Consider the following 26,977-nt stretch of genomic DNA (forward strand, 5'->3'; position numbering starts at 1 on the left):
TTCTCCAGATGCGAAAATACATGGTCCGCTCAATATACGACTCCTTCGAGCTCACCTCTCGGGCCTCTGCCATGGCCGTAGCCATGCGTCGACTAGCCTGGCTCAGAGTCTCCGACCTGGACATCAACCACCAGGATCGTTTGGCCAACGCCCCCTGTCTCGGGGATGAACTCTTTGGAGAGTCCCTGGATTCCACCACCCAGAAACTCTCGGCCCATGAGACCAGGTGGGACACCTTGATCAAGCCAAAAAAGAAGGCTCCGCCTGCTCGACCCTATCGGCCTCAATCATCTTACCAGCGGAGGTTCTCAGCCAGGCCACTCAATCCGCCCCCCCAACAATCTCGGCGACCTCGTCAACAGCAGCACCATGCCCAGGCTCGATCTCAGGCCACTCAACCCTCTAAGCCGCCTCAGCCTGCTAAACAGTCTCAGCCCTTTTGACTCTTCTCTCCAGGGCATAGCCAGTCATCCTCCCTCGCTGCCTCTTCCACAGCCTATCGGGGGTCGTCTCACCATTTTCTCCAGCCGTTGGGAAGTCATCACGTCGGACCAGTGGGTCCTCAACATCATCCGCCACGGCTACTCTCTCAACTTCCAGACTCTTCCACCAGACAACCTTCCCGTAGAGTCTGCTTCACACTCATCTCAAACCCCCCTCCTCCTGAGGGAGGTTCAATCCCTCCTCCTTCTCAATGCCATCGAAGAAGTACCTCCAGATCAAAGGGGTCAGGGATTCTACTCCCGCTACTTCCTGGTACCCAAGAAGACGGGAGACCTCCGTCCCATTCTCGATCTCAGGGACCTCAACAAGTGTCTGGTCAAGGAGAAGTTCAGAATGCTCTCCCTTGCCACGCTTTACCCTCTTCTCTCTCAACACGACTGGCTATGTTCCCTGGACCTCAAAGAGGCCTACACTCACATCTCCATCAATCAGAGTTCTCGCCGCTACCTGCGGTTCCAGGTACTGCACCACCACTATCAGTACAAGGTGCTACCGTTCGGCCTCGCCTCCTCACCCAGGGTCTTCACCAAGTGCCTTATAGTGGTAGCGGCCTTCCTCAGGTCTCACAACCTCCAGGTGTTCCCCTACTTGGACGATTGGTTGGTGAAAGCACCTTCTTCTCAACTCGCGCTACAAGCTACTCATCACACCATCTCTCTCCTCCACCTCCTGGGGTTCGAGATCAACTACCCCAAGTCGCATCTGCTTCCCACCCAGCGACTTCAATTCATTGGAGCAGTTCTGGACACCACGCTCATGAGGGCTTTTCTCCCCTCCGATCGCCAGCGGACCCTCCTCCATCTCTGCCGTCAGGTGCTCATGCATCCCTCCATTCCTGCCCGACAGATGATGGTCCTCCTGGGTCACATGGCCTCAACGGTGCATGTCCTTCCTCTGGCACGTCTCCACCTTCGTACGCCTCAGTGGACTCTCGCCAACCAATGGTCACAGACTACGGATCTTCTTTCTCATCCCATCTCTGTGACATCATCTCTTCAGCAATCTCTCCAATGGTGGTTGAACTCCTCAAATCTTTCCAGGGGTCTACTTTTTCATCTGCCCCCTCACTCTATGATCATCACCACAGATGCGTCCCCCTACGCGTGGGGGGCTCACCTGGGAGATCTACGCACCCAGGGACTTTGGACCCCACAGGAGCGTCGTCATCACATCAATTTCCTGGAACTCAGAGCCATGTTCTACGCCCTCAAGGCTTTCCAACATCTTCTCTGCCCTCAAGTCCTCCTCCTGTGCACAGACAATCAAGTCGCCATGTACTACATAAACAAGCAAGGCGGCACCGGATCTCGCCCCCTTTGTTTGGAGGCTCTGCGCATCTGGACCTGGGCCACGGACCGCAATCTCTTTCTCAGGGCGGTCTATATCCAGGGCGAACAGAACTCTCTGGCCGACAATCTCAGCCGCATCCTTCAACCTCACGAGTGGACGTTGGACCCTCCGACTCTGCTATCCATCTTTGCTCGATGGGGCACTCCGCAGGTGGACCTCTTTGCAGCACCTCACAATCATCAGCTGCCCCAATTCTGTTCCAGACTCTTCTCTCCTCACCGACTGGCTCCGGATGCATTCCTGCTCGATTGGAGGGATCGGTTCCTGTATGCCTTCCCTCCACTTCCTCTGATGTTGCGGACCTTGTCCAAACTCCGCAAGGATCACGCCACCATGATTCTTATCGCACCTCGGTGGCCTCGCCAACACTGGTTCTCACTCCTGCTCCAACTCAGCTCCAGGGAACCCATTCTACTTCCTGTGTTTCCTACTCTACTTACGCAGCAGCATCAGTCTCTACTGCATCCCAATCTGTCTTCGCTCCACCTGACAGCTTGGTTTCTCTCGGGCTGACCTCTCCGGAGAATCTATCTCAACCGGTCCGCCTCATTTTGGACGCCTCCAGGAAACCGGCCACTCTCCAATGTTACCATCAGAAGTGGACCAGATTCTCCTCGTGGTGTCTCCGGCATCACCAGGAACCCACCTCTTTAGCGGTGGAAACTGTCTTGGAATATTTGCTCTCACTGTCCAATGCTGGCCTCAAAACTACCTCCATCAGAGTCCACCTCAGTGCCATCACTGCGTTTCATGAGCCTATTCTCGGAAAACCCCTCACGGCTCATCCTCTGGTTTCCAGATTTATGAGAGGGCTCTTCAATATCAAACCGCCTCTCAAACCTCCTCCTGTCGTCTGGGACCTGAATGTGGTTCTCTCAGCCCTCATGAAACCTCCGTTTGAGCCTCTTGCCACAACTTCGCTCAGGCTTCTTACCTGGAAGGTGCTTTTCCTAATTGCCATCACCTCTGCCAGGAGGGTTAGCGAACTGCATGCACTGGTTGCCGACCCACCTTTCACTGTTTTTCACCATGACAAGGTTGTTCTGCGTACCCACCCTAAATTCCTTCCCAAGGTGGTCTCGGCTTTTCACCTTAACCAGTCCATTGTGCTGCCCGTCTTCTTCCCTAAGCCTCACTCGCATCCTGGGGAACAGGCGTTGCACACGCTGGATTGTAAGCGTGCCCTTGCTTACTATCTTGATCGTACCAGGGCTCACCGAACATCCCCTCAGCTATTTTTGTCTTTCGATCCCAACCGTTTGGGTCGTCCTGTCTCCAAACGGACACTTTCCAATTGGCTTGCTGCCTGTATCGCTTTCTGCTACGCTCGGGCCGGTCTCTCACTGGAAGGAACTGTCACGGCCCACAGGGTCCGAGCTATGGCTGCTTCTGTAGCTTTCCTCCGCTCCACGCCCATCGAGGAAATCTGCAAGGCGGCCACTTGGTCCTCAGTTCACACATTCACTACTCACTACTGTCTGGATGCATTCTCCAGACGGGATGGACACTTCGGCCAATCTGTGTTACAAAATTTATTTTCCTAATGGCCAACCATCCCACCTCCCTCTTTGTTAGCTTGGAGGTCACCCATGTGTTAAGAATATGCTGCCTGCTTGTCCTGGGATAAAGCACAGTTACTTACCGTAACAGGTGTTATCCAGGGACAGCAGGCAGATATTCTTACGTCCCACCCACCTCCCCGGGTTGGCTTCTTAGCTGGCTTATACTAACTGGGGACCACGCACTCCTCCGTCGGGCGGGAAGGCACTCGCGCACGCGCGGTGCGGCCAACTAGAAACTTCTAGTTAAAAAGGTCCGTACCGAGGGCTCCGTCGGTGACGTCACCCATGTGTTAAGAATATCTGCCTGCTGTCCCTGGATAACACCTGTTACGGTAAGTAACTGTGCTTTTTGTTTACACCAATGGCGTACCAAGGGGGTGGAGGTCTGCCCCGGGTGCACACCTTAGGGGGGAGTGCACAGCTGGCCAGGTCTGGGTCGTCTGGTGCCAGTCCACAGAAAATTCCTGCCGGTCCGCGCAGGGCCAGCAAGATCGGATTGGGACCTTCGGCAGCGTCTGGGCTGCATCGGCACCCCCCCCCCATTATGCAATTTAAGATCGGCAATGGACTTCCCCCCTCCAGCAACGGCACTCAAGTTCAGCAACGAGCTTCCTTCTTCCCCCAGCATCAACAGTACTTCAGATCAGCAACCGCAGTGCTCAGCCCAAAGTTTCCCTCTGACTCAGCTTCCTGTTTCCACCCAGGCAGTTCGAGTCAGAGGGAAGCTTTGGCCTGAGCAACGTGGTTGCCGATCTGAAGTACTGTTGATGCCGGGGTGGGGGGGAGAAGGAGGCCCATTGCCGAACTTGAGTGTCATCGCAGGGGGGGCCTTGCCAATCTTGTTGCCAAAATCGGAAAGAAAGGTGAGAGGAAGGGAGAGAGATGGTCCTGTGGTGGATGGAGAGATTGAGAGAAGGGGACAGATGATGCAAGTGGGGGGAAAGAGAGAGAAGGGGGCAGATGATGGAAGTGAGGGGAAGGGGCAGATGATGGAAGTGGGGGGAAAGAGAGAGAAGGGGCAGATGATGGAAGTGGGGAGAAGGGGGAGAGAGAAGAGGACAGATGATAGAAGTGGGGAGAAGGGATAGCAAATGCTGAATGGAAGTGGAGAAAAAGAACACATACTGGATGGAAGGAGGGATAAAGAAAAAGGACATATGCTAGATGGGGGAAGATAGTGAGTTAGTGAGATAGTGGAGGGGTGAAGGAAAGGGGTGGCATGCTGTGGGTAGACACAGTGAAAAGAGGGAAACTGAGGACTGCATAGTAAGAAAGAATTTAATTTAGACGGAGGCAGAAAATAAAGAAGGAAGACCAGAGAAGGAAAGGGAAGAGAGAGAGGAGAGAGAGATGCCAGAGAATGGGGAAGGAGACAGAGATATCAGATCTGAGCGGAGGAAATGAGAAGAGAGAAATGCTAAAAACCACAGGGGGGGGGAGGGAAAGAGAGATGAAAGGAGAAAGATGCCAGACCATGAGGGAACAGAGGGAAGATGATGGATACCAGACCAAAAGGAGGGGGGTCTAGAGGAGAGATGGCAAGGGGAAACAAACAGTTTCTGGAAGGGGCAGACAGTTGATGGAACGGGCAGATGCTGGATTGAAGAGACAGGGCAGACGCTGGAAGGAAAAGAGTGAAAAGTAGATAAAAGCAGAAACCAGAATATACCAGAATAAACCAGATTTGAAATATATATCCTGCTAGAGACATAACTGGGGACTGCAAAGCCCAGGCAATGCTTCTTTAGCTTACAGCTGGCTTAGGGCTCTCTCGGACCAAGGGGCACTCCTCTAACACTATTCCTGTCATGTGTGACTGCAGTATTCTGTTAGCATGATATTTCTGTGTAGCATTCTGTAATAATTTGGCTTGTTCAGTTTTCTTGATAGTAGAGGGGATATATGTGAAGGGGAGGGGAGACAGGGGTTTTATTGGTCCTTGCTCTGTATATTTATATTTATAAAATGACAATTGTACAGAATATTGTTTCTTTTTATACTTTAATAAAATACGTTCAATATAAAATCATAACTGAGGCTTGTGCGGATGGGATCTGATGGTTTACGGGGAACGAGCTTGCAGAGACGGGGCGGAAATGTGGTTTTTTAAAATTTCAGTCTTAGTAGTTTGCCAGTCCACAAAATAATTCTTTTATTTCTGCCGGTCCACCGGTGTAAAAAGATTGAAAAACACTGCTCTAGAGCAGAGTCGGCAGCTGCGCTGAGGTGCAGGAAGGTCCCTCAATGACTCGTCTGCAGGGCAGGATTAATTCATTGAGGGCCCCTAGGCACCCAAGTACACTGGGCCCCCTACCCCACCCCACCCCACCATGCGCCCAGGCAGAAACAGGAAGCTGCGTCAGAGGGAAGCTTTGGGCAAGCAGCACTGCTTGCAAAATTACAGTTCCTGTTGCCTTTCTTTCCCACGTTGCTTGCTTGTCTTACTTTCTGTTGATGGGGGGGGGGGGGGGCGCCGTGTTGCCAATCGATGTTAGAGGGGTCCATCGCCGTTTGGAAAAAAACAATGTTGATGCCTTGTTTCATCGGGCCCCCCTGACCATTTTGGGCCCTAGGCACGTGCCTACTAGGCCTATTGGTTAATCCTGCCCTGATCATCTGCTGGCTTTGCTCCGGAAGAAGTAAGTTACGTCAGAGGGGGTGGACCCGGCAGACGCAGTCATTGCGGGACCTTGCCGGGTCCACCCCCTTCGACGTAAGTTACTTCTTCTGGAGCAAAGCCTGCAGATGAGTCATCGCAGGACCTTCCAGCATGCGGCTGCCAACTCTGCTCCAGAGCTAGTACGTTGGAGTGGGGTGTACCGGCAGCCAGCAGCTACAGTCATCGTGGGAAAAGAGCAGGACTGCTGGAATGAAAGAGTGGTGCAGGGAGAGAAAGGAGGCAGGGTGGTATGGAAGGGTGGTGCTGATGGAATTGATATACAGGGAAAGGGGAGAGAGACATAAGGGGGAAGGATACTGGATGGAATTGGATTGGAGGGAAAGAAAGGGGGCAGATGCTGATTGAAGAGGGGTAGATGGCGAGAGAAAGGGCAGACATTGGATGGTAGTGTGGCGGGTAGAGGGGGAGCCTATGCTGGATAGAAGTGTGGATGGGAGAGATAAGGGAGCAAATACAGGAAGGAAATGGGAGGAGAGAAAGAGGGGAGCAGATGATGAAAGTGGACAGAGAGAGGAGGGGGTACTAGATGGAAGGGGTAGAGAAAGAGGGCACATGATGGGGGGGAAAAGAATTGAGTTAAGGGAAATACTGGAGGGGGTGAGGGAAAGAAGTGGCGAGTTGTAGGTAGACAGTAAAAAAGGAAATTGATGAGAGGGTAGTAAGAACGTAATCTAGATGGATGCAGAAAATAAATTGAAAAGGAAAATGAGGGAAGAAAGGGATTGCAGAAGAGAGGTGTGGGAGAGGGAAGGAGAGGAGAGAGATGCCAGACCAATGAGGGTTAAAAGGAGAGATGGAAGGGGGAGGCATACAGTTTCTGGAAGGGGCATAGAAGGAGAGAAGATGCCATATAGGGGCAGAGAGACGGCAGACAGTGGATGGAAGGAAGAGAGTAACAAGAAGATGAGGAAAGCAGAAACCTCACGCTGCCATGTTGGGGGGGTGTGGGGGATATAACCCCCACATTATACTGAAAACTTAATTTTTTCCCTAAAAAAACAGGGGAAAAGTTAAGTTTCCAGTATAATGAGGGGGGTACAACCCCCCCAAACTCCCCACAATGCCAGCGCAATCTCTATTAAGTAAAATGGGAGGGGGGGTTTCCCCACCAACACCCCCCCCCCGTCGGAGCCCTTTAAAATACGGTTTTTCTTTGGCACGAGGAAGTCCTGCGCTCAGTTGTCTGCGCGCCTTTGTCCTCATGCGCTTTAAACTATGAACCCTGTAATCTGAACCCTAAATTTAGTTCGCTAGTCATTCTTCATTTATTTTTCACTTTTCACCTGTGTAAGAAAACATTATAATAGATCTCCACTAAAACAGCAACTTTAAATTTTTTATTTTTTATTTTTAATCTTTATTGATTTTCAAACTTTGACAGTGCAATACAATGAATTGAACATAAACACTGCATAAAACGCACTATTAAATACACACTTAATACATAAAACAATCATTTTCTCCCCCCTCCTCCTAATACCAAAAGACATATGTTTTTGACAATATTATAATTAAGTAATTTTAAAGGTCAAAATACATTTCCCCCCACCCCACCCCTGGATATGTAAGGAAATCTGATAAAAAGAGAGACACATGACAATTATTTTTTTTAACCATATTTATACGTCACATATCAACGGCGGCTCCCAAAACTGCTCTGATTTACCAGCAAAATACCTGCAGGCTGATATTTAAATAATAATAATTGAATTATACAACCCCCAGCTCGCAGTCTAATTATAGCCGTCAGCAACGGCCGCTTACTTTTTGCCGGCTGTTAATGAGCGAACAGGGGTTTGTCTAGGACCCGGGGGACTCCTAGGCGTCTACCCTCAGCCTTCTCCCGTGTATTCTTGGCGGCGGGGGCAGGAGCCGTGGGATGTTCTATCCCTGCGCTCTCCTAGCCGGCAGCTGATTTAAAGCGCGCAGCCGGCTGTGTCTTTGCCGGCGGGAGCTTCCGCGGCTTCGTGCTCACAGCCTCCTCCTCCTCCGGGGCTCCGGCAGCAGACCTTCCCCCGGGGCTGGATTTCGCTTTGGAGCTTGAACCGGTCCCGCGAACAGGTGCCGAGCCCGGTTGATGCACCGTCGGCTCCTCTTCTGGGGACCGGGGTGGTGATGGCACCCGAAGAGAGATGATTTGCATCTAAATCGGTCTCTGCCTGAATCGGGGGTGCTGACTTTTTTTTTTTTTTGGGGGGGGGGTGGGGAGGGAGCGCGGCTTCTCTCGCTTCGGCCGATCCATGGCGACGTCCCGGAGCATCGAGCTGGAGCACTTCGAGGAGCGGGACCGAAAGCAGCGGCAGGCGCGGAGGGGGGGCCCGCCGGGCCCGAGGGGCAACGGGCTGGTGCCGAGCCCGGCTCATAGCGCGCACTGCAGCTTCTACCGCACCCGCACTCTGCAGGCCCTCAGCTCGGAGAAGAAAGCCAAGAAGGTGCGCTTCTACCGCAACGGGGACCGCTACTTCAAGGGCTTGGTGTACGCCATCTCGGTCGACCGCTTCAGGTCCTTCGAGGCTCTCCTCATGGAGCTGACCCGGTCGCTGTCGGACAACGTCAATCTGCCCCAGGGCGTCCGGGCCATCTACACCGCGGACGGCTGCAGGAAAATCGGCAGCCTGGAGGAGCTGGTAGAAGGTAAGGGACGGCTTGCTGGAAGCAGAAAATACCTTCTTTTTTGAGGGGGGGGGGGGGAAGGAGATCGTTTCTTTTTTTATTGGACCAATAACTGCCCGAAGGCTTTGTAGTAGCACCTGTTTTTATAGCGCTGTTGAACTGAAGAACTGGGTCAGACCAATGGTCCATCAAGCTCAGTAGCCCAACCACATGGTGGCCAATCCAGGTCCCTTGTACCTGGCCAAAACCCAAAGAGTAGCAACATTCCAGCATCTCAAAGAATAGCAAGATTCCGGAACCCCAATGCTTCATTCCACAGTGCCTCAGAGCCAACCTCATCAGTGATATTACAATGGCTTGATTGTCCTATACTTGACTCACGTAAGAACATAAGAATAGCCATACTGGGTCAGACCAATGGTCCATCAAGCCCATTAGCCTGTCCTCATGGTAGCCATCCAGGCCATCCAGAACCCCAATGAGAGCAACATTCTAGAGCTGAGATTGTGATGTCATAAATGCTTCAATCCACAGTGCCTCAGAGCCAACCTCATCAGTGATGTTACAATGGCTTCATTGTCCTATACTTGGCTCATGTAAGAACATAAGAACAGCCTTACTGGGTCAGACCAAAGGTCCATTAAGCTTAGTAGCCCATTTTCACGGTGGCCAATCCAGGTCACTAGTACCTGGCCAAAACCCAAGGAGAAGCAACATTCCAGCATCTCAAAGAATAGTCAACATTCCAGAGCTGAGATTGTGATGTCATAATGCCTCAATCTAGGGTTACCAGACATTGGAATTTCCCCGGTCGGCTTTTCAAACCCAGCACTTTGTCCAGGTTTTGAAAAGCTGCGTCGGGCAGGGAGGAAGTCCGCGCATGCGCAGCCGTCACACGGTGTGGTGTTCACACACGCGTGTGTGTGACATCATCGTGTGACAGCTGCATATGTTTGGACTTCCTCTCTGCCTGACAAGAGTGGGGGAGGGGGTGGATGGGGGGGCGTAACTAGGCAGGACTAGGGGGTCCAGATTTTCCAAAAAGAAAATGTGGCAACCTTACCTCAATTCACAGTGCCTCAGGGCCAACCTCATCAGTGATATTACAATGGCTTGATTATCCTATAATTGGCTCATGTAAGAACATAAGAATAGCCATACTGGGTCATACCAATGGTCCATTAATAATAATAATAATCTCGGAGAGAGCGTGAACTCGCAGGCCTTGAGCATGCGCAGATGCTCAAGGCCCAGCAAGAAGAGGAGGCCGATTTTCGGGCACCGGCACCAACGCACAGGACATGCCGGTGCCAGTGCCCAGGCCCAGATGACAGTAAGAAGCGGCATGGGGGGGGGGGAGGTGCCGGATCACGGGGGGTAAGGGTGCCGAATAGCGGGTGGAGGGTGCCGGATTGCGGGAGGGGGGGGGGGCGCTGCTCGCAAATCGAAGCACGCTCGGTTTCCGAGGCACCGATTTTGCGAATGTTTTGCTCGTCTTGCAAAACACTCACAAACCGGTGCACTCCTAAAACGAGGTACCACTGTAGTTGTATTTTTATCTGTTTTCTAAAATCAAGATAAGAGGAAGCTTCGTATTCAGTTTGGCTGCCTGAAAAGAAAAGGTTCTCTTGAGGAACCTTTTGCAATGACAGGATTTTATTGGGGGATATGCAAACAAGTGTACTTTTCGAGAGCTCTTATTAGTGTAACTCAGAGTAAAATGAGGGATAAGATAGCCTGGTAGCATGCCAAATACTGTTAAGCCCATTAGCCCATACTCATGGTGGCCAATCCAGGTCACTAATACCTGGCCATAACCCAAGGAGTAGCAACATTCCAGCATTTCAAAGAATAGCAAGATTTTGTGAACCCAATGAGAGCAACATTCCAGAGCTGAGATTGTGATGTCATAATGCCTCATTCCACAGTGCCTCAGAGCCAACCTCATCAGGGATGTTACAATGGCTAGATTGACCTATACTTGGCTCATGTAAGAATACCAAAAAGTCCAACAGGACAGAGAACCCACGAGTATAAAACAGTGCAAAAGGAAGTGGGAACGGACAATGAGCACTCTATTGAAGATCACTGATGTAAAACCAACTTGTTTATTTCATAAAAGGACAAGAACTATATTTCAATTTTTCACAGCTATAAATCATTTAAAATCCAAACTTATTTGTGATTGTAAAAAATAAATTCTATAAATAATATGTGAAGTGCTCAGACCTGATAACCCATATAGTAGTGATGTCACCACAATGAGGTTAACTGGGGGACCATCATTGCCTGCACTTGTCCCCTACCCTCCCTGAATATTGAATACTAAATCCTATCTAATGGTGGTACTTATCTTCATTCAGGGGCAGTTCGTGTTGAAGGTGTTAACTCTCATTGGTGATTGGTGCAAATTAAAGTGCTCGTGCTTCTTTAAAATCTTGTTAGTTCTTTCTTAGGAAAACTCCCGTCCCCCGACCCGGATTTCATCTCTTCGTCAGGGAGGGACACTAAGAAAAATCGAACAGCAAACTAGAAATATATGATAACAAAATATACTAGGTTATATTTCTACCATCTAAGCATTAACTAATACTTAAAAAGGCTCTTATATCCAATTTCTTATATAAATCTTATTTATTATTATTACCTGATATCGGCTCACTATAGTCAGAGAAGTTCAAAGTGGACTGAGCGAATGAAGCTCACTTCACGTTGTGTTTATTATAAAGGGTAGCTAACCGGAACTTGATCTTAAAAATTTTTGCCGACAACCGGAAGTAAATGCAACATTGAGAGATTACTTTGCGGATTATTAATCTACATTGCTAACCATTCTATATCTAAATTTAATCCTGTTGGCTGTAGGGTTTGCCAATTGTATATCAGACGCTGTTCTTTAAGTATTAAAGACCTTGATATGTCCCCTTCGTTTTTACGTGTTTGGATTAACACTGTATACTTGAGGTCTTCTAGTGAGTGTGAATGCTGGGACCAATGAGAAACCAGGGGGGCGGTGACCCTATTGGTTCTAATGTTGCTTAAATGTTCCGTGATTCGAGTTTTGATTTTACGGATCGTTTGACCAATATAAACTTTTTTACATGGGCATTGTATGTAATAAACCACGCCCCTGGAGTCACAATTAGTCCCAGTATTCAGAAAGAAATGACGTGTTCCTGAAGGTGGGATTTCTATAAAAGTAGCGTCTAATACATAACTGCAGACCCTGCATTTTCCACATGGTTTGTGGGGTAATTTGTTTATGGGGCTTTGTTGATGATGATTGTATTTGAGCAATTCGCCTAGATTAGAAGCCCGCGAATAAGCAAATTTAGGTAGATTTTGGAAGGATGAATGATATTGCAATATTGCCCAATGTTTTAAAATGATATGTTTTATAGCATTACCTTTACTAGTGTGAGGCATCACACAAACCATATCCTGCTGTTTTTGTTTATTTTGATCATTGAGCATTAACCAGGGGCGGTGACAATTTTTAGCTCTTTTCCATGCTTTCCTAATTTCCATGTGGAAAATGCATAAAAGGACAAGAGACACAAGTTGGTTTTACATCAGTGTTCTTCAGTGGAGTGCTCATTGTCCGTTCCCACTTCCTTTTGTACAGAACATAAGAATAGCCATACTGGATCAGACCAATAAATGGTCCATCAAGCCCAGTAACCAATCTAGGTCACTAGTACCTGGCCAAAACCCAAGGAGTACCAATCCAGGGCAAGCAGTGGCTTCCCCCATGTCTTTCTCAATAACAGACTATGGACTTTTCATCCAGGAACTTGTCCAAACCTTTCTTAAAACCAGCTACGCTATCCGCTTAAACCACAACCTCTGGCAATGCGTTCCAGCTCCTGATTGGTGAGGTCCGACTTTAATGCAGGAAGAGGCGGTTGGAGCATACCGCAAGTGATTTCCTTCACTCGCCGCCTCTCCCCGGCTGCCCTCTCCTGCCTGGTCATTTGCGGTCGGAAAATACCGCGAATCGCCGACCGTCAATGACCGGGGGAGCACTGTATTCCATCTACTGGTTATGCCCCTGAGCTGCCCATGCCCCTGCCCCCATGCACTTGACCTCTTTGGCTTTTACTGCTCAGTTTATAGCACACCAACTTAGTGCCCTTATGTATGTAATTGATGATTTACACCAATTCTGGCCAGTTGGTGGCTAATAAAGCAGCTCATAAGAACATAAGATTTGCCGCTGCTGGGTCAGACCAGTGGTCCATCGTGCCCAGCAGTCTGCTCACGCGGCGGCCCCTAGATCAAGGACCAGTGCCCTCTTTGAGTCTAGCCTTACCTGCGTATGTTCTGTTCCAGTAGGAACTTATCCAACCTTTTCTTGAATCCCTGGAGGGTGCTTTCCCCTATAACAGCCTCCGGAAGAGCGTTCCAGATTTCTACCACTCTCTGGATGAAGAAGAACTTCCTTACGTTTGTACGGAATCTATTCCTTTCTAACTTTAGCGAGTGCCGTCTCATTCTCTTCACCTTGGAGAGGGTGAACAATCTCTCTCAACTAAGTCAATTCCCTTCAATATCGTGAATGTTTCGATCATGTCCCCTCTTTTCAAGGGAGAAGAGGCCCAGTTTCTCTAGCCTCTCATTGTACGGCAACTCCCCCAGTCCCTTAACCATTTTTGTCGCTCTTCTCTGGACCCTTCCGAGTAGTACTATGTCATATATGGCGACCAGTGTTGGATGTAGTATTCCAGGTGGGGGGGGCGTACCATGGCCCGGTACAACGGCATGATAACCTTTTCGGATCTGTTTGTGATACCCTTCTTAATCATTCCTAGCATTCTGTTTGCCCTTTTCGCCGCGTATTGTGTGGACGGTTTCATTGACTTGTCTTCAAGTACTCCCAAGTCTCTTTCCTGGGGGCTCTCTCCAAGTATAGCACCGGACATCCTTTATTCGTGCATACTTAAAGGAGATGGGGGTTTATTATGTTCATCCTAGATTTGCACACATCCTGATAATTCTAGATACAAGCACAAAGTTGTGGGTGCAAGGGGGTAAGTAGGTACCTGAGGCCATGAGATATAAATTGAGTTGCCCAAGTATAAAAGGAGTATCTGTGACAGAGGTGGGAATCGAAAACATTACTCCAATGCAGTTTGCTGAACCATTATCCAATATGACTCCATTTTACCAGGGACGTAGGCAGACACCCAAGGTGGGTGGGCAAAGGAACCCCACCTGCTGCTCTCTGCCTGGCATCTCTTCCCTGCTCTTTGTCTCGCAGGAGATCCAGACTCAGCCTCCCATACCCCCCCGCAAGTGATCTGGGCATTCGACATCTGATTCACAAATCTGGGCTCTCAACTACCCCTCCCCATCCATATACCTTTTCAACTCCATTTTGCTAGCAGTGAACAGTGATCCACAGTCTTCCTTCTGACATAGTAATTAGATATGTAATTATTTATATTATATTATATTATTATATTAGACATGTAATTAGATATTCGCTATCCATAGTACTCCAATTCAAATGGAAGTTCTAAAGAAATACTCAGTTACTCATTACCCATTGAACCCCAATCTGTAACTTTCCCCTCTTCACTATTGTATTATATTTAGACTCATTGTACGATACTGTATTTAGACTTATGTATGGCGTTGTCTTTAGACGTATTGTATTATATTTAGACTCATTGTATTATACTGTGTTGTATACACTCATTGTATTGTATTGTATTGTTTTGTCTTGTATTGTATGTTGACTTATTGTATTGTATTGTGACCTTGTTATTCGCTGAATGTCCAGCCTTCTTACAGTGTAAACCGCCTAGAAGTCACCTGACTATGGCGGTATAGAAAAATAAAGTTATTATTATTATTATAGGCCCACTTAACACAGAAACAGGAAGTTGCATCAGAGAGAAGGCAAAGAGCCGGCACTGAGCAGCTTGCATCGGTCATAAGAATGGCCCTACTGGGACAGAACGAAGGGTCCATCAAGCCCAGCATCCTGTTTCCAACAGTGGCCAGCCCAGGTCCCAAGTACCTAGCTAGTTCTCAAGTAGTAAAACCAGATTTTTTTTTTTTTTTTTTTTGCTGCTTATCCTAGGAATAAGCAGTGGATTTCCCCAAGCCATCTCAGTAATGGCCTATGAACTTAAGTCTGGCGTCTGTAACCTGGGGGCTGCCTGTATAGGATCATAAGTACCACAGCTCTGTGCAGTGTGTTCAGGTGTGACCCAGTCCTTGTCAAATACCTGTGGAGAATCCTATAAGTAACTAATCAGTGTTACTGAATATGATAAGCATGTTTTATTACAGTATCAAGATACATTAATAAGTAAGACAAGACTCGCTGTGTTCAGATAGATTGATAATTGTTGAATTGAGGTAAATGTGTAAATCAGAGTGTACGCTCCTGCATAATGTAGAAGCAGCCAATTTTTAGCTAGAATCTGGGTCATGCCTTGCTGCATATCATCCTTTAACCAACTCCAGTGGGTTGTGGGTTGTTTTCTTATCCACATGTGCTGAGGTGTCATTGTACAGTTTAATATTTTTTTCCACTACTTTTAATTCTACAACCACTTTATATTAATTTGGTCGTCATAAAGGTAACAAAAACAGTGCCAAATTAACGGGATTAATTCTCCCTTAATGCCCTATGTTTTTGAATTCTCAAAATTTAGCATGGACGGCACAAGGAGCCTTCCCTGGCTCTGAGGGTTAGAGCAGGGCTGACCCAGGGGTATGATGTCCTAGGTCAGTGGTCTCAAACCCTTTGCAGGGCCACATTTTGGATTTGTCGGTACTTGGAGGGCCTCAGAAAAATATAGTTAATGTCTTATTAAAGAAATGACAATTTTGCATGAGGTAAAACTCTTTATAGTATATAAATCTTTCCTTTTGGCTAAGTCTTAATTAGAGAATGACACGGTGAAAAAATTGGTCCCCGTCACCGTCCCGTCCCCGTCTCACCATCCCCGTCACCGCCCCGTCCCCGTCTCACCAACCCCGTCACCGCCCCGTCCCCGTCTCACCATCCTCTTCACCGCCCCGTCACCGCCACTGCCACCCCATTCACCGCCCCGTCACCGCCACTGCAATCCCATTCACTTTTCTTTATTTACGTATAAAGGAAACATTCTTTAAAACTTTAAAACTTAGTTAAATATTAGTTAATAACTATACAAAAACAAAACACGCAGAGAAAAAATTAATTAATAAAAATTCTCAAAACTGACACATTTTGATCACTAAATTTAAAATAGTTATTTTTCATACAGTTTTTCAATCACTAATCTTCCACCACCCCTGGGGCTAGCAATGCAAAAACAAACACGACATGTACTTTAAATGGCTGCAAGTCTCCCCTCCCCCCAGCGATCACGGCAGGAGGGCACCCAACCCCTCCTGTAGACCCCCCCAATGGCCCTCCCGACAATCGCAGCAGAAGGGTACCCAACCCCTCCTGCCGGTCCTCCCAATGGCCTCCCCTAAGATCGCCGGCAGGAGGGTACCCAACCCCTCCTGCTGGACCCCCCCCCAACGAACCCTCCCACCCCGGAACCCCCTTAGTCTTACTTTCCAAGTTGGACCGGACAGCTCCTCGCTCGTCTGACCAGCAGGCCTGCCTCCGTCCAAATGAGGCGGGCCCGCCCCTACCCTGCCCAACCCACAGGATCCTAGGGCCTGATTGGTCTAGGCACCTAAAGCCACTCCCGCTATAGGAGGGGCCTTAGGTGCTTGGGCCAATCAGGCCCTAGGATCCTGTGGGTTAGGCAGGGGAGGGGAGGGGCGGGCCCGCCTCATTTGGACGGAGGCAGGCCTGCTGGCCAGACGAGCGAGAAGCTGTCCGGTCCAACTTGAAAAGTAAGACTAAGGGGGTTCCGGGGTGGGAGGGTTCGTTGGGGGGGGGTCCAGCAGGAGGGGTTGGGTACCCTCCTGCCGGCGATCTTAGGGGAGGCCATTGGGAGGCAGGGGAGGGGAGGGGAGGGGCGGGCCCGCCTCATTTGGACGGAGGCAGGCCTGCTGGCCAGACGAGCGAGGAGCTGTCCGGTCCAACTTGAAAAGTAAGACTAAGGGGGTTCCGGGGTGGGAGGGTTCGTTGGGGGGGGGTCCAGCAGGAGGGGTTGGGTACCCTCCTGCCGGCGATCTTAGGGGAGGCCATTGGGAGGACCGGCAGGAGGGGTTGGGTACCCTTCTGCTGCGATTGGCAGGAAGGGTTGAAATGACAAATGAGGAGCACGGTGAAATAGCGGTTCCTAGAAGGGGGTACATTGGCCCGCGGGGACAAACCTGTTCACCGTTTCCGCGGTCGGTGAATGGCCTTGTCCCCGTCACCGCAGCGACTGCTAGTTTTCTTCCCCGTTTTCGGCGGTGACCCGCGGCTTAAATGCGGTGGCCGCGGGTAAACCGTCACCGTGTCATTCTCTAGTCTTAATAACAATATTGTCATTTCTAGCTAAAGAGACATATGATCAAGAAACTGTTTTATTTTACTTTTGTGATTATGATAAACACGGGGCGGTGAATGACCTTGTCCCTGTACTCACTGTGACCGGTTTTTTTTTTTTGGGGTCACCGTTTCGGCGGGTAACAACCACCGTATCATTCTCTAATCGAAAGTACTCTCGAAGAGGTGGGCTTTTAACTGGGCCTTGAACACTGCCAGAGATGGTGCCCGCCATAGGGATTCAGGCAGCTTGTTCCAAAAATACAGCACAGCAAGGCAGAAGAAACGGAGTCTGGAGTTGGCAGTTGAAGAGAAGGGTACAGATAGGAGGGACTTACCAGCTGAGCGGAGATCATGGGGGGGGGGGGAAACATAGGGGAAGATAAGTGAAGAGAGATAGTGAGGGGCAGCTGAGTGAATGCATTTGTAGGTCAGCAAGAGGAGTTTGAATTGTATTTGGAAATGGACGGGAAGCCAATTAAGTGACTTTAGCATGGATCACAAACAGAGGCCTGTGGAAACTGGGATTCTCTTTTGACTGAAACTGAATGTTTGTTTGTTTATTTATCACCCGCCCTTATCCAGGGCGAGTTACATATTAACATACAGAATAAAACAACATTTATCGTACAAAAGACATCAAGACAACATTATAACAAACTACATACATACATATAAAGTCAAATTGCATAAGACCTACACGTCGCATCAACGACGAACGTTATTTGAGGTCAAGAACTAGCCAACCCTATCGTACATCAAAATGTAAAATTACCTAAGACACACAAGATGTCTCAATGAAAAATATCTTTATGCCAAGTGAGACAAACCAGTCCATCGAAAAACCTCCGTGCCCAGCACTCAACGGTCATCACTCCTACCCCCTTCAGTCATACTCATACCATATATTTCATCTTTCAGAGCACATGTCTTTTCAACATTTTCTTGAAGTTCTGTAAATTTTGCTGCTGTTGAATATATCCTGGAAGGTTATTCAACTCCCTGGGACCAATACAGTGAAAAACGCTGTTTCTGGAAGAGGAAATCCTTAAGCCCCGCACAAACAGATTACAAAGCTCAATTGAGCGGAGCAGTCGAGCTGGCTCATGCGGCAAGATGTTCTGGACCAGGTGTTTCCGGGGCCAACTTCTGTAAGCACATGAAAACATTTACCGAGAGCTTTTAATGTATCTCCCTTACTTTCAACCAATACAGCCTTAGAAAATATTCCTTCACATGCTCGCGTCTGTCCAATTTAAATAGAGAGCGTGCTACTGAATTCTAGGCCACCTGAAGCGCACTCAACACTGACGCCAAACTGCAATAGTCGAATACAGACAGCACCGTCGACCGCATGTCGTGGCCAGCGGCACACAAGCGCGCTACTGCGTGGGCGCACGCCACTTCTGAATGGCTGTCGCAGTTCTTGCTAGCTCCTCACAAGAACTGAGGCAGCCATTCGGAAATGGTACGCGCCCATGCTGCAGCGCACTTGTGCGCCGCTGGCCCTGACATGTCGGTAATCAGCAGGCAGCTGTCCAGTGAATCACCAGCGACTGGCACAATTAGGAAGTGGCGCAGGCCCAGGCATTAGCGCGCTTGTGCATCGCGGGCCCCAACAAGCAGTAGGCAGCAAGCCGTCCACCGACCTCCACAATTTAAAGGTGCTGCCAGGGGGGGCTGGGATGGAATTTAAAAATGTTGGGGTATGTAAAAATGATGATTGGGGGGGCTGGGACAGAATTTAAGTGTCGGGTATATATTTGGTTCAGAATGTGTTTGGTTTTTTTTGGGTTTTTTTCTTGTTTTCCTTCTCTAAATCTGGGGTGCGTCTTATGGTGAGGTGTGTCTTATGGAGCGAAAAATACGGTATACAGTTTAACATTTTTAAATATTACATTTCTCTTCCCTATCCTTCCCAACCCCCTTTCCACTTATGATTTTTTATTATATTTTTATTCAGGCCCCTTGTGCTGTTTTCTCTGGCAGAGGTAACATCCCAGCCTCGGTGAAAACAAGAGGAGTCTTGGCAGTCCCTACCACCTCCCATTGAGAGAGAATTTGGCGGAGCTGCCAAACCCTGTCCCTGTTCTCTCTGGAGGTGAGAGGTGATATGCTTGGGCTGCTGGGCCCCTCTCGCTCGTTTCTCCGAGTGTGAAAGGAAATATGCTGAGGCAGCTGAACCAGTGGCGTACCTAGGGGGGGGGGGGGCCGCCCCGGGTACCAGCCCTGAGGGGGTGTTCCTGGCCTTGCCGCTCAGTCCCCCCCCCACGCCCAAAGGACCGCTCGCCCCACTGACCTTCCAGCACACCTATGAAGCAGCCCGCAGCAGGATCGCGCCGTCAGCAATCCCTCAGCTGCTTGGGCGCTGCTTCCTGCGCCGCGGTCCCGTCCCTCCTCTGACGTCAGAGGAGGGGGCGGGACCGCGGCGCAGGAAGCAGCGCCCAAGCAGCTGAGGGATTGCTGACGGCGCGATCCTGCTGCGGGCTGCTTCATAGGTGTGCTGGAAGGTCAGTGGGGCGAGCGGTCCTTCGGGCGTGGGGGGGACAGTAGCTTAAGGTAGCCCGGCGCAGGAAGCAGCTCCTAAGCAGCGCAAAGATAGCTGACGTCGCGATCCTGCTGCGGCTGCTTCATAGGTAGTGCGGGGAGGCCAGGGGGGCGAATGGTCCTTCGGGGTGGGTCGGGGCATCAGGCCTTCAGGGTGGGGCGGGCGGGCGGGCAGGCAGACTTTCAAGGGGGAGGGGGGTGACAGGCAGGCAGGCAGGCCTTCAAGGGGGGGTGCAGGTCTTCGGGGGGGGGTGCAGACCTTCAAGGGGGTGCAGGCCTTCAAGGGGGGGACAGGCAGGCAGGCCTTCAAGGGGGGGGACAGGCCTACAAGGGGGTGGGGACAGGCCTACAAGGGGGTGCAGGCCTACAAGGGGGGGGACAGGCCTTCAAGGGGGGACAGGCCTTCAGGGGGGGTGCATGCCTTCAGGGGGGGTGCCGACCTTCAAGGGGGTGCAGGCCTTCAAGGGGGGGACAGGCAGGCAGGCCTTCAAGTGGGGGGACAGGCCTTCGGGGGGGTGCAGGCCTTCGGGGGGGGTGCAGACCTTCAAGGGGGTGCAGGCCTTCAAGGGGGGGACAGGCAGGCAGGCCTTCAAGGGGGGGGACAGGCCTACAAGGGGGTGGGACAGGCCTTCAAGGGGGTGCAGGCCTTTGGGGGGGTGCCAACCTTCAAGGGGGGGTGCAGGCCTTCAAGGGGGGGGACAGGCCTTCAAGGGGGGACAAGCAGGCAGGCCTTCAAGGGGGGGACAGGCCTACAAGGGGGTGGGACAGGCCTTCAAGGGGGTGCAGGCCTTTGGGGGGGTGCCAACCTTCAAGGGGGGGACAGGCCTTCAAGGGGGGACAAGCAGGCAGGCCTTCAAGGGGGGGGTCAGGCCTTCAAGGGGGGGACAGGCCTACAAGGGGGTGGGACAGGCAGACCTTTAAGGGGGGACAGGCCTACAAGGGGGTGGGACAGGCAGACCTTTAAGGGGGGATAGGCCTTCAAGGGGGGACAAGCAGGCAGGCCTTCAAGGGGGGGTCAGGCCTTCAAGGGGGGGGGACAGGCCTTCGGGGGTGCAGGCCTTCGGGGTGGGTGCAGGCCTTCGGGGTGGGTGCAGGCATTCGGGGTGGGTGCAGGCCTTCGGGATGGGTGCAGGCCTTCAGGGGGGGACAGACCTTCGGGTGGGGGGTACAATCCTTCGGGGAGGGTGCAGGCCTTCAGGGGTGGGGTTTTAGGCGTTCAGAGGGGGACAGACCTTCGGGTGGGAGGTAAAGTCCTTCGGGGGGTGCAGGTCTTCAGGGGTGGGGTGTAGCCCTTCTGAGGGGGGACAGACCTTCGGGGGAGGGGGGTCCTGGTGTAAAAGTACACAGAGGGAGAGAGGGAAGGGGGGGTTCAAAGATACGTGCATATGCCAGACTTTGGGGGTTAGAAATAATGGGTCTAAAAACAGAGGAGTGGGAGAGAGATGGTGCATAATGGGATTTAGGGAGGGAAGGAACAGAAAGGGAGAGAACTTGGAAACAGGGGATGGTGTGGAGGGGGGATAGAGATACTGGATAGGAGGATAGTTGGGAACAGAAAGGGAGAGATGGTGGATCCTGGGGTGGTGGGGAGTTGAGAAAAGGTGAATCTGTGGATGGAGACAAAAAAAAGGAAAGATGCCAGATCTCCGGGAGAGGGAAGGGAAACGGAAGGGGAGAACAGAGATGGCAGACGGATGGTTAGCACGGAGAAAGGAGACCCTGGCAAGCAAGACAACAAGAGCCTGGGACCAACAAGATTTGAATATTGATCAGAGAACAAAAGGTAGAAAAAATAATTTTATTTTCTGTTTTGTGATTACAATATGTTAGATTTGAAAAGTGTACATGAGACAGCTTGAAATGGGAACTTTTCTATTTTTGTGAATGGCAAGGCTGAGTTCAGTTAAAATATATGCTTTATAAGAAAATATAATAATGTGTTTTATAAAGTTTATAAGCATTGCTGGCATACTCGGTGAGGTGTTCCTAGTGTTGGTGGTGGTGGTAGCATGTCAGTGTGTTGAGAGGAAGAGGTAGTCTGGGAAATTCTGCTGAGCAAACTCTGGGCCCATTTCCACCCCCAGTTAGTCCACTCCACTCAACTGGTTCACACACTGAGTGGGTCTTTGGGTGTTATTTCTGGGTAGTTGTTTTAGAATCTCTTCCAGTGGTTTGTCAGTATCTCCTTCTGGTCCAAGGAAGGAAACTTTGTCAACCTTAGCATTGACCTTCAGAATATGTTTGTAACAGCGCTGCTTGTGTGGCATTAGGCTATGTAGTGATCGAAAGAAAAAAACAGACCTTTGCACATTTTTGCACTATATGGTGGGTGTATGAGGAGATTCATTTCCTGCACAGTTAAGTCCATGTGAAGTTACCTTGTGCTGTATTTGACATCTAGCAAGGTCTCTGTTTGGAAGGAAAGATCTAAGCTTAAAAATGAAGTGGCCAGAAGTTATGTTAAAAGTAGATAGCGTAGCTGGTTTTAAGAAAGGTTTGGACAAATTCCTGGAGGAAAAGTCCATTGTCTGTTATTAAGACATGGGGGAAGCGTCTGCTTGCCCTGGATTGGTGCACTCAGCAGCAACAAATACTAGTTTTGGCTGGCTCTTTCCCCGCATTTCTCCTCTCTTCCCCACGATTTAATATCCAGTTCAGGCAGTAAGTAAATGCATCGGCAGGGGGGGTCTGGTAAGTCTTGGGGGCTGGGGATGGAAGGTGAGAATCAGTTCTGTAGGCTATCAGAAATTTGCTTAATTATCTACTCACACAGAAAAGCAGTAAAGTCAATAGGTTCTCTGAGTGGGAACAACCTGTTTGATCTTGCACTCTTGTGATTGACCAATTGTTTATCACTGTTTAATTTATCACATTGATTAATTTGAGCACACCTGAGGTGTCCTATGATGGTGTGCACTGCAGGCAGAGGAGCCTTATTGTGTAAAGCACTGGAGAATTCTCTCCTCTCGCTTACCTCTCACGCTGAGGACACCCTGCTTCAGTATAATCATTTATATGATTTATCTTATAAACATTATTACGTGGTCTTTTCCTCAAGTGCTGAGACATCAGGTTGTTCCCACTTGGAGAACCTATTGACTTTTACTGCTTTTCTGTGTGGCTTTAACATTTTTGCTATTCAGTATACCTAAACTATTATTCAGTAGAAAAAATATGGTTTGTTCAATCAAATCCTGTGTGGACATTGGACTTCTATGAGTGAATGTTCTGCTTGATTGAACAAACTAAATTTTTGCTACTGAATAATAGTCTAGGTACAATGAAAGTAAATAGCAAAAATGTTTGAGTAGATAATTAAGGAAATCTTTTTCATATTGCTTGCTTATGGACTGGGAAAAAAGACTGTTCAAGCAAATGTCTCCAGAACTGCTTTAATGGAAAAATGTGATTTTTTTTTTTTTAAGTACTTTGTGAAATTTATTGTTGTTGTGAAATTTATTGTTATACTTTGTTTAAACTTAAAAAGCGGTGTCATTAACAGTGAATCTAATCGAAAAATCGATTCAACAGGGTGAATCGAATCGAATGAAATATTTTTCTCTGAATCGGGCAGCACTATTGGCTACCATGAGAATGGGCTACTGGGCATGATGGACCATTGGTGTGACCCAGTTAGGCTATTCTTATGTTATGTTCTCATCTGTAGGGGCCTTTGTTTTCACTTCTTATTTTAATGTATTTTTTTCCTGGGAACTTATCAGTGTTTTTTTATAATGGGAACAAAAATGGAAGAGAATTAATGTGTGTGGAATGGGGGGGGTAACTAATTTCTTCAGCTAAATAATTCAATCCACTTCAAACAGACATAGGAGAACTCACGCACCATTCACACACCCTCCAACCAAAAACGTCAAAAGAAAAAAACTGTTCGACAACCTCCTAGCCATTCGAGCTGCAACACTTGACCCCCAACTCTACAACCTATTGACCTCGACCACAAACTACAAAACCTTAAAAAAAGAAATAAAAACCCTTCTATTCAAAAAACACATAAAACCAAACTAACATAATCAGAACTGTCCCAAGCATCACCTGCAACTACTCCATATGTACTTCTGATGTCATGACAATTCCGACATAATTTATGTTATGTTATGTTTGGAATAATGGTTACATAAATGAGGTTCAATAAAAGAAAATTTTCACTGCCTGTTTCTATTCTGACCATTTATTCCATTTCATGGTTATTGCAAAAAAAAAAAAAAAAAAAAATTTTCCATGAGGGGGGGGGGGGGGGGGTCAAAAAATGATGGGCCCCGGGTGCCACATACCCTAGGTACGCCACTGAGCTGAACCCCTCTTTTTGCTTCTCTTGGAGGGTGGGAGAGAAATGTTGAGATTTTGTTAACGGATTCCGTTTCATGCACTAAGGAAATTTTCACGGATGCCGAAGGCAGCTGTACCATTAGTTCAGCACAAGGACGCAGGATTTCCAGTGTTGCGGACGCTTTCATGGAGAGTTCAGATAACTGTACCGTCAGTTTGGCTCATAGGGACAATGACTGCATTGTTTGTTCTCGCTCCTATTTGAGTGTGACCTGAAGAAGGAATGGATGACGAGGCAAAACTTTGTTGCATGTACCCTGGAGGTCATGTGTCTGCTGTTCTCTGCTTTTGCCTCTTGTTTTTTTGGGATGCACAATAATTTGCTGCTTCAGCCTTAAAATATCGCAAAGACTGTATTGCTCTAAAGCAGTGGTCTCAAACTCGCGGCCTGCCAGGTACTATTTTGAGGCCCTTGGTATATTTATCACAATTGCAAAAGTAAAATAAAACCGTTTCTTGATCACATGCCTCTTTAGCTATAAATTACAATATTATTATTAAGACTTAGCCAAACGGAAAGATTTATAAACTATAAAGAGTTTTACCTCATGCAAAATTGTCATTTCTTTAATAAGACATGAACTATTTTTTTCTGAGGCCCTCCAAGTACGTACAAATCCAAAATGTGGCCCTGTAAAGGGTTTGAGTTTGAGACCACTGCTCTAAAGTATTTATTATTTTTTTTTATGGAATCTGCCACCACCTGAAGCTGTCACCTCTGGTCTAGCTCATCTGCTGAATCCCCTGCTATCAATATGACCACATGCTACTGCTTCTGGAGTTCAAAAGATGTAAAATGTATAAATAACCTGTCAAAGGGGGTGTGTGCTTCAGCTCGGAGGGGTTCTGAGCTGACTTCCCCCTAGGGTCTTCCTTTGTGTACTTGTTGGTGGGTTGGTGGGAGGAAGCCTTCATGGGGGGGGGGGGGGGGATCCCGGTGGCCCGGATACACTAAGGCTGGGCTGCCCAAGTCCAGTTCTCGAGATCTACTGGCAAGCCAGGTTTTCTGGATATCCACAATGAACATGCATGAGAGAGATTTGCATACCAAGAAGGCAGTGCAGGCAAATCTCTCATATGCATATTCATTGTGGATATCCAGAAAACCTGGCCTGCCAGTAGATCTCAAGGACCGGACTTGGGCAGCCCTACACTAGGGTTATCTAAGCATAAGGGAGTGGGCATCCCTTCGGTGTCTCTTATTTTTGGGGGGCTGCTTGTCATTTGAGGGGGCGGCCATCGTTATCGTGGGGGGCGAGGTTAGCTGCTGTCATCAGGGGTGCCTCTGTCATTGGGGGGCCTGTGGTTGTCATCAGGAGGGGGGGTGGCAGCATACCTTTTTTATTTTTTAATAGAAACAGATATTGTGTATGAGTAACACATGCTCATCTGTGCCCACTAAAAAAAAAAAAGATTTCTTGCTCCAAACAGCTGAGTGGCTGGAGTCTGCTTTGGGGCTTCAGGTTTCCCTCACTGGCTCTGTGCATGTGTCAATCGGTTTTCCAACACATGGTAGGGTGGTATTACAGCAAACATCTGACAAGCTCACTTGCATGGGAAGCCATTTGAGAATCGATCGCTGTTGGAAAATCTGATTTAAAAAATCAGCTCACAGCTACCCACACAGTCTTAACAACCTTTTTTTGTGCATCCAGATTAGAGAGTTGCGCAGGGATAGAAATCCCACCCATCCCCGCCTGTCCCCACCAGGATCCTCTGCGTCCCCACCCGTCCCCGCTAGAATCCTCTCCATCCTCACCCATCCCCGCAAGGAATTACCTCCATCCCCGCCCGTCCCCATAAAAAGCAGCAATTACTTCTGGCAGGATCATCAATTCCACAGTTTCTTTTGTGTTTGCGCTGCTGTTTTCCTTGTGGAATCTCTTTGGTAAAACCCTTTTTTGTTTTCTGTTCAAGCAATTAACTTATAAACCCCCCTCTTTTACTAAGGCCGACGTGTCCAATTATATTATATGGACGATTCCTGCTTCCAAAGCCTTCCATCCCCGTGGGAGTCCCGTGGGCCAGAGGGGGGTCCCCGTGGGAGTCCCGTGGGTTAGGGGGGGATTCCTGCAGGACCCCCGCGGAACCCATTCCCGTGCAGACCTCTAATCCTGATCAAAGATGTTTTCAAGTACACCTTGCGCCTGTGGGACCCAAAAACAGAAGGAAATATTTCTGTATATTCAGGGCTGGTGTTAGGGAGGTGCAAACAGGGCATTTGCAGGAGGTCCCCAGCCTCCCTCAACCTGAGCAAGATACAGCCTGCTAGGGTGGGTGTTAAATTTTTGCCCTGCACCCCAGCATATTTAAAACTGGCGCTCTGTATCTTTCTGCCACATCTTGGTTTCCAACTGCAACTCTTGATATTTGAGGCTCTTATTTATTTATTTTGTTTAAAACATTTCTAATCTGCCTTTATCCAAGGCGGTATTACAGTAACGCACAATTCAGGTTTGAACATCTTAAAAAGTCACATACATCAGTAAAAATCATAAGATTATATAATCTGTACCTATAGATTACCTCTTGGCCATTCATCTACTACCATTACTTCACAATAAAGCAAAACAAATCTAATTATCTGCAAAAGAAGATGACACTCGGAAGGTAGAATGTTAACTTAAAAAGCAGGATATTAGCTTAAAAAAGCCCGCGCAAACCGATGGGTCTTAAGTAACTTTCTGAATTGCATTAGGTTTTTTAAAATATCTTTATTCATTTTTTAACACTTTCATTAAGTGAATACAAAACCATAAAGTACCAGTCAACGTATTCCACATAAATGGTCCAGCTATAGAAAAACATGAATATTTTTGGTCCGTACATATCGTAAAATATTCCCCTTTGTGTCTCAAATGATTCACAGAATAACCATTTGATATTGACACCTCTAATTACCAGTGGAGTTCTTGGGGGGGGGGGGTTTCTCCTTCACAG

The 26,977-nt window shown here is 48.7% G+C and overlaps 1 protein-coding gene across 3 annotated transcripts in view; it reads left to right on the forward strand.

The window, feature by feature from the left end:
* Nucleotides 1-7,732: 7,732 nt before the first annotated feature.
* The window catches only part of DCLK2 (doublecortin like kinase 2), a 330,587-nt gene continuing 311,342 nt past the window's right edge, over nt 7,733-26,977 (forward strand). For 2 of the 3 annotated variants that reach the window (XM_033940515.1, XM_033940524.1), the window contains exon 1: nt 7,733-8,730. In XM_033940515.1, coding sequence (XP_033796406.1) covers nt 8,337-8,730 — 394 coding nt within the window. In that variant the 5' untranslated portion in view covers nt 7,733-8,336. The remainder of the gene's footprint in view (nt 8,731-26,977) is intronic. The other variant, XR_004539097.1, reaches the window with a different exon arrangement.

This window comes from Geotrypetes seraphini, chromosome 1 (genome assembly GCF_902459505.1).
Source record: "Geotrypetes seraphini chromosome 1, aGeoSer1.1, whole genome shotgun sequence".
Lineage (NCBI taxonomy): Eukaryota > Metazoa > Chordata > Amphibia > Gymnophiona > Dermophiidae > Geotrypetes > Geotrypetes seraphini.